Here is an 8,062-nt window from a genome sequence, read left to right as displayed (position 1 = left end):
ATATATTCAAAACCACTCATTTTGAAATATGACGGACATCAATGATTGTGACCTCCCTATACTAAAAGTAGATGGTCTCTTTGTGTACTTTTTCTAGTATGGAAATGATCAAAATACCAATGAGAGTTACTCTATTTATCATTATACACATTTGCAGGATATTTGAACGCCTCATCATGTGTGTTTTCACAGGTATTTTGAAATTACATCAAACAATATGTGTGATTGATAAATAATAGTATCCTCTCATGGGTATTTTGATTAAGTTTTTCAAAATATACAAAAGAATATAGGAGGGAAAATGAGTTGGGCACGGGCAATGATGCCAACAAATTTTCCTTAGGGCTAGGACTGCAGATAGGCTGGCTGGTGGACCTTGGGGCTGGGCCTGGCTCAAGAAGCTCTATGAGGCTCTTGGGTTGGGACCAAGCTTAGATGAATTGGACCTGGGCCAGGCTCAGGCGGCTCAATGATGCCCACAAGCTGGAACCTAGCTATAAATGCCTCTGGGCAGGGAGTGCCTAGCTGGCCTATTGGCAGCCCTCTTTACATATAGATCTACTAATCAGCCACGCCCCTAGCCCTAGCTCAAACGATTCAGTCCGGCCTGGCCAAGGTCTTCATAAAATTTCTGGTTGGGCTTGGGCAATGGACTAAGCCGAGCCTGTCCCATTGGCAGTCCTATCGTGGCATCTGGCCTACAAGTGTTGGATAACTTCTACTGATGTGTGCCTTTGATACAAGGAATGTGCAAATACATCAACAAACAATAGTGCTCTCTCTGTCTCAGTCTCAGATCACTCATAATAAAAGTAGAAAGAAAAGAAAATAGAAAGAATGATAGATATATAAGTGATGCAAACTTGTTTCACACAAAATGCTCAAAATGGTCATTGCTTCTCAGCAATTACATAACCATTTAGTCTTTTACTACAACATTAAACCTTTCTATTCCCATATCACCTCATGCTTCTGTTGTGTTCCATTTTCCATGGATCCTCCTATCTTCTGAAGTTTACTCTTATCTTTGGAGAATTGGGAATCAGACTTTGACATAAACTCAACAGGGTTCATAGTTCCTGTTCATATATAGTAACCCTTATTAGTGTCAAAACCACCTAAGAGCTAGTATTCTCACCTTCACCTTCTTCTAGCCCAGGTTGGAGGTTAGATTCTCACCACGGTGCATTTGATATCATCTAGTATTTATCTACTATTACCATTTGCAGGTTCGACCGGTCGGTTGGCCTCCCCGGCTGCCGCATGCTGAGACAGCAGTAGTGTTGTCGTTTTCTTTGCAAACAAATCACTCACTTCCTCGAGTGTTCGGCCGTTGGTCTCAGGCAAGAAGAAAAAGATGAACAAGAATGCAAGAAAACAAATCCCTGCAAACAAGAAGAATGCCCCTCCTACGGTGATCGCCTTATAAAGAGATATGAAGGTCATTCCATTCACACCGCTCATCAAGCGGTTCACTGCGACCCCGATGCTAACCCCTGTAGCCCGAAGCCTTAGAGGAAATATCTCCGAAGTGTAAACCCAAGCTATTGGTCCTAGACCGACTTCGAAAAATGCAACATATAGAAGAATTGTCACTATGCATAGAGTAATGGCCCATTCTAACTTCTCATCAGTGTGTGCTATCATGGTTAAGCCAAAGCCAAGACCACATACAGAAATTATCATTCCTCCTAAACTAATAAAAAGCAGTGGCCTCCGACCCATTCTATCCAAGAGGAAAGTGGCTATTAGAACACTGAAGGTCTTTGAGGCTCCAACAGCAATTGTGGCTCCAAGGAGATGATTTTTTTTCTTTATTCCGGCCTGTCGGAAAACCCGAGGGCTATACAGAACAACTGCATCAATGCCGGAGGCTTGCTGGAAGAAATGCATGCCTATAGCTACAATTAGGATGCGGCGGATGGCTGGGGTGGGATGTAGGATGAGCTCCTTCCAAACACCCTCACCATCGTGACGTTTTGGCACAGATACAATCTCCCCATCAGTGTCATTAGGGATCCCAGCCGAGAGCTTAATTTCGGAGAGGCGGAGTTGCGCTTCATCTGGTGAATCCGAGGTCTTGAGCAAAACCTGTCACATGCATATAATTTAATGAGGACATCAGTTCTATTACACTAACATTAATGTAAATTGGATCGCATCCGAATCCTAAAGTTTGCATAGGCAAAAGTAGTACTAGAATGGACGACCTCCTGGGAAATATTTACATCGGCATACAAAGAGAACCTTCTACCATACACTCTGCATTTATCTTACTCTAGTGTTTCTAAGGAGAGGGGCTTATAGTATGATCCATAGGTTTATGGTAACAATATGATCACAAGGGTCATCACCTTCCTACTACCAACATGTTGGGCAGAGAGTGGGACCAACCAAACATGTCACTATTGATTGTATGTCCATTAGCCCTCGTGACCATGATGTTGCCATGATCACAGGATCATACTTTACTTTATCAGGAATATGTCACAGGCCAACAAATTTCTTAACAGAACATGATATCAGTTAACAAAGAGCTGCATTCCTCTGCCACTAATCAGAGAGAGAAAGAAGTAAATAATCAAATTTTCGTGAAACAATTTCCATTACCAACCTTCATCGCAGCTCCGAGCTTCCCCTGCATAATGAGCCACCTCGGCGACTCCGGCATCACCAGCCCCCCCACTATTAGAAACACCGATGGTACCACCCCCACCCCAAGCATCATCCGCCAGCTCAGTTGCAACGACAGATCCGCAAACGCAAAATTTGAAACATATCCCAACAAAACGCCCCCATTTATGAAAATCTCAGGAAAAGAAGTCAGAAAACCACGGATCGATGTAGGTGCTACCTGATAGAATTACAAGGATGCTAAGAAAAATGTGAAATCGGGAAGAAATTGAAAAGTTATTATTCATTGTTATCATTATCATCCAAGCTTTATCCCAACTATTTGGAGCCAATATACAAGTCCTGTTATGCAATTATGCTCTATCAAGAGCCATACCTCAGCCTGACCATAAGTCATCTTATATTTCCTCACTATTTTCATCCGTTCTTTGGGGCCTTCCTCTCTTGCCCTATCAGAGCCTTCATTTTATTGGAAGGATTTTGTGACGTTTAAAAAGTTGTTTTCGAGTTGAGAAAGAGAGTCTTCTACTTCGTGCAAAGTTTTATTCCAAACTGTCAAGACTACATTACCTCAGTAGTGTACACAGGTGCTATCATTAGTGCATAACCGACACCGATCCCGGCCACGACACGACCAGCCGTTAGTAAAGCATAATTGGGAGCAAAACCCATTATAACGGAGCCGACAAAGAAGATGGCTCCAGCAAAGGCAATGGTTTTGCGGCGGCCAATCCAGTCAGAGGTCCAACCGGCAAAAGCAGAACCGATGAGGGCATATATGTTGATGGAACCGACGAGTATCTCAACTTGGATGTCATTGATGTTGAGGTCATCCTTGATGAACATCGCCGCTCCGCTCATCACACCAGTGTCTGTGAGACCAGAAGAGAATGGTTGTTATTCACCTATACCACACATATCTCGCTCTCTCTCTCGTATACACATACATCAATACGCTCCACAACACAATCTTCTCCCTCTTAACACATTCTAATCCGATTTCCATCAAATATCGAGAACCAACTGTGTTGTTCAAGTAGAAGAACTGAAAAAGGCAAGGGGTAAGCCCAAAAAGACATAGTTGGAAGTAATCTAAAAAGATATGGAGACTGGATAGCATAATGGAGAACCAAGATTCATTTAGTTGACCTCAATTAATCAGAAAAAAAGCTAATATGATGATGATGATCAAGAACCAGCTGGTTCACTATAAGAGCCGCACACTTCTTGACGGAACCTTCATGGAAATGGCCGAGATTACCTACTTCCTATGTTAGCTTTTTTCTTTTAGTTTTTTTTTATTTTTTTGTTCACTTTGTAGTTTACTATATAGAAATGGTCCCACTTCCTTTAAACAAATTTTCTTACTTCCTATTTTTCTTTTCTAAACTTTGGCCTTTACTCTTTTTTATAAGGTTGTCTGTGAACGGAAAAAAAGAAGGCAGAAACGTCCCTTGTGCTATGTTCTTTTATTCCCCCTTTAACATGGCAAATGACATTCTTCCATTTATGCATGTTTCATTTTTTTTTTTTGTCTACTCCTTTATATAGACCAATGTTTTAAATTTGTCCTCTTTATATCGACCAATCTTTAAAACTTGTCTACTCTTTTATACAAACCAATGTTTTAAAAAATGGACAAGTGACCCAGCCACTTTTAAAAAAAATTGGGTCGAATTGATGGATCGGCAATTTAGATAAGAGAATTGGCTAATTTCAACCTAAAAAATATTTTTAAAAAAGCACTAAAATTTCAAAAAATCTAATTTTTTTAGCTTTTGAAAAAAGTTGTGGTTTGTATATAGTTGCCTATGCTCTAAACAATCAAATTAGAGACTACCTTCAAATAGTGTCCAAAAATGTGGTTTCAATACCGGAAATATTTGTGATAACCTTAAAATACATTTTCATCTTTATTTATAAAGTTTAAAGCTTAAAAAACAGTACAGATCGACATATCTATACAAACTTGAAAATCTTGAACATTGATAGTCCAGAAATGTGTTACAAAATAAACTATTTCCAAAATTGAAATCTATTTTTTTATCATGTCTATGCATCTTGATGTCGAGATAATAAATTTGAGGATATTTGGGTGCCAAAACATCCTCTTCTAGTTAAATTTTTGAGGTGGCACGGCTCTATATAAGCTTTACCCCTTTGAAAAATAATGGTATCGCACTCTGTTAAGGAAATGGGAATTCTGGGCTTCAGCGACCCACAGATCGGGCTCATAAATATTAAAGAAGGTGTGGGCTGTCCTATTAAATAAGTCCTTTAAAGTTTCAAAATAAAGAATATATAAAGAAGGGTGTTGTAAAATGTTTTAAGGATTATCTCAACATCTATTTTTACATTTAATTATAAAATTTTAAATTTTAAAAATTGTTATAATCAAATAAATCTATAAACATATGAAAATCTTGAAAATAGATGGTATAGATAATATATTGTAAAATGCACTATTTTTCATAGTTGAATTTTTTTTATTTTTCAGAGTTATACATCTGAGATGATAAAAAGTTTTTCAACATTAAAACTGCTTTGTCTAATGGATTTTTGAAGGGGGTAGCAGCTTTATATAAACATTTTCGTACAAAGAGTAAAGAAATGTATAAGTATCCGCCACATTTCTTTAATAAAATAATCCAAACTTCATTTAAACATATGGAACCGGTTTCTAGACGGTTCGTATAACGAATCTTGCTGAATCGATTTTCATCCTCGGCGACCCATCGTAAAAGAGAGAAAAAAAATTTTATGAGATGGCATGATGCAACAAATGGATTTGCTTTTTCATTTTCGCTTTTTTTATTTACATAAAAACATATAAAATATAAAATGAAACCATTTCATGCAAGTCAAATTGGAGATTATAAAAATAGAAATAAAAAATTTAAGTTTGGAAGATCTATTTTATAGCAATTAGTTGCATTTCAAACTTCATTTTGACTGGAAAATAATTGTAATGGACAACAAACACTTGGACATGAGACATGTTTTTAACATTTGCATATTTTTGTCAAAATAATCAGTATCACTTTCTTTTGGAAACCTAAGAAGCTAGATTTTTAATAACTTTTTATTATTTTTAAACCTTTTTTAAGGTCAGATCCAGCCAGCCGATCCACCGAATGTGTGATCTAGATAGGCAGGTCCTAATACGTCTAAAAAGGGTTAACACTAAAAAAAACTCAAAATCCAAAGATATATGAAAAGTATGTTTAAAGTATAATTAAAAATATATCAAAATGAGATTTTAAAAACTAGTGAAAAAATGCATTTTGAAAAATCAATCGTGCCCAAAGGTATTTTAGAAATAATCCAAAATAGGAATATAAAAATAAATATTTATGGCCAAAATACTTTCCAATCTTTTTTCAAAAGAATAAAACATATATAACAAATATTACAAATAAATATTTTTATTTTAAAATTTTAAAATAAAATTTTAATTTTTCTTTTAAATTCTTAACGTAACCACCAGCAAAAAGCGGTCGGTTATGGGTAATCCGGCCGGCTTTATGGTCACTATGGAGGTCACCAATCAGTCTTTCAAAACGTTGATTTTCACAGCCTCTCCTACTTTGGGGTTTGATTTCTTTTTTGGTTAATTCAGTAGAGAAGACAGTGTAGGAATCGGGATAAATTGGGATTAGCAGTGACCGATCCTGATTTAATCGGCCCATATTTTTGATGGTTTGAACAAGTAGAGAGAGAGAGAGTTGTGTGGCTGAAAAATTTATCGGCCAATTCGTGCATAAAAATAAAAAATTCAGGGAATCGGTACATATTGGGATCAGCAGTGACCGATCCTGATTTAATCGGCCCATATTTTCGATCTTTTGAACAATGGTAGAGAGAGAATGGTGCGGCTGAAAAATTTATTGGCCAATTAGTGCATTAAAAAAAAAAATTCAAGGAGTCAGGACAAATTGGGATCAGCAGTGACCGATCCTGATTTAATCGGCCCATATTTTCGATCTTTTGAACAATGGTAGAGGGAGAGAGTGGTGCGGCTGAAAAATTTATCGACAACTGGCAAATAGAGCTGCATTATCTAGTAGAACGAAAACCAACCTTTCCCAAGTCCCCTTCATCCCCTTCTTAAAAAATGTATTCTCTAAAGATAGACCTCTTTAAAAGTCTTCTCCTTTTTTAAAAAAACTAGCCTTATCTCTATATTTAATCTTAAGGACATCTCACACCTTTGATTAAGATGAGTTTCCTAAAAAAAAATAACTATTTACTCTTCATATTTTCTATAGATAAGCCTACCCTTTATAAGCAAATGGAACCGCCCATTTCTTTAAAAAAATCTTTAATAAAATAACAAATAAATCTGAAAAAAAAAAAATATATATATATATATATATATATATATATATATTTTGAATTAACCATTTCATGATCTGCATCAGAGAGGGCAAAAACTTACTAGAGCTTATTAGGGAAGAGAGAGATGAGAAACTTAGCATAGTCTATTAGGAGAGAGAGAGAGAGAGAGAGTTACGGAAGCCTATTAGCTGGGGAGAGAGAGCTACCAAAGCTTATTAGGGAAGAGAGAGGAGAGAGAATTACCAAAGCCTATAAGGGAAGAGAGAGAGTTGTAAAACAAGCGTTTAAGGATGAGAGATAGAGAGTTGTGAAATTACCATAGCCGAAAGCCTTTAGGAGAGAGAGAAAGAGTTGTGAAATTACCAGCCGAAAGCCTTTAGGGAAGAGAGAGAGAGAGAGTTGTGAACTTACCATAGCCGAGTAGTACGGAGGCCATGGAAGCAAGAAAAGCACAGGCAAGAGCATACTTATTCCTCTTGGGCTTCTTGATCCTGTCTGGTTGCTCATGGTCCAGATCCACATTCTCCCTCGAGATCCCCTTGGCTCCCATTTTCCATCGCTACCTTCTTCCTTGTTTGCATAGCTTATATAGACCAGAGCAACATCTTGTCAAACCCCCGACGCTAGTTTCGTATAACCCTATTAACTCATCAAAGCAATATTGAGAAAATCAATAAAAATAAAAAGGAATTGGGCTGTTTTTCTTTTTGGATTGTGTTAGGGTACATATATGTGTGAGAATTTACTAATGTCCTCAACAGTTTTGATCATTTAATACCTTTATTCAGGGCAAAGTAGAAATTCATATAGAAAAAAAAGATATTCATTAATTATACTAGAGAATGACGTCATCTCGAACACGACATGACACAAAAAGCATTAAATGCCACTAAATTCTTAAAAAAATATATGTGACATCTGTTTAATAACAAAAGAATACCCCCACTCAAAATTTTTGATATTATAGAACAAGGGTAATTAGTGTTAAAAACCATTTAGTAAATACTCACATAGATAGTCTTTTTTTTTTTTTTTTTTTTTTTTTTTTTTTCTCGAGGTTTCACAGCCTTATCTAAGCTATAAATGATTG

The 8,062-nt window shown here is 36.8% G+C and overlaps 1 protein-coding gene across 1 annotated transcript; it reads right to left on the bottom strand.

Annotated features, from left to right (window-relative positions):
• Positions 1–829: 829 nt before the first annotated feature.
• Positions 830–7,533, bottom strand: LOC18422370 (polyol transporter 5). Its single transcript, XM_020663562.2, has 4 exons — positions 7,384–7,533; positions 3,205–3,506; positions 2,615–2,854; positions 830–2,091 (listed from the first exon to the last, which is right to left on the bottom strand). The coding sequence occupies exons 1-4, from the start codon at positions 7,520–7,522 to the stop codon at positions 1,207–1,209; spliced, it is 1,566 nt and encodes a 521-aa protein (XP_020519221.1). The 5' UTR covers positions 7,523–7,533; the 3' UTR covers positions 830–1,206.
• Positions 7,534–8,062: the final 529 nt, after the last annotated feature.

The sequence above is a fragment of the Amborella trichopoda genome, chromosome 4 (assembly GCF_054954075.1).
Source record: "Amborella trichopoda isolate Santa Cruz 75 chromosome 4, AtrichopodaSantaCruz75HAP2 v2.0, whole genome shotgun sequence".
In the NCBI taxonomy this organism is placed as follows: domain Eukaryota; kingdom Viridiplantae; phylum Streptophyta; class Magnoliopsida; order Amborellales; family Amborellaceae; genus Amborella; species Amborella trichopoda.
The sequence above is the reverse complement of the archived record's forward strand: the minus strand, read 5'-3'. Positions and strand labels throughout refer to the sequence as shown.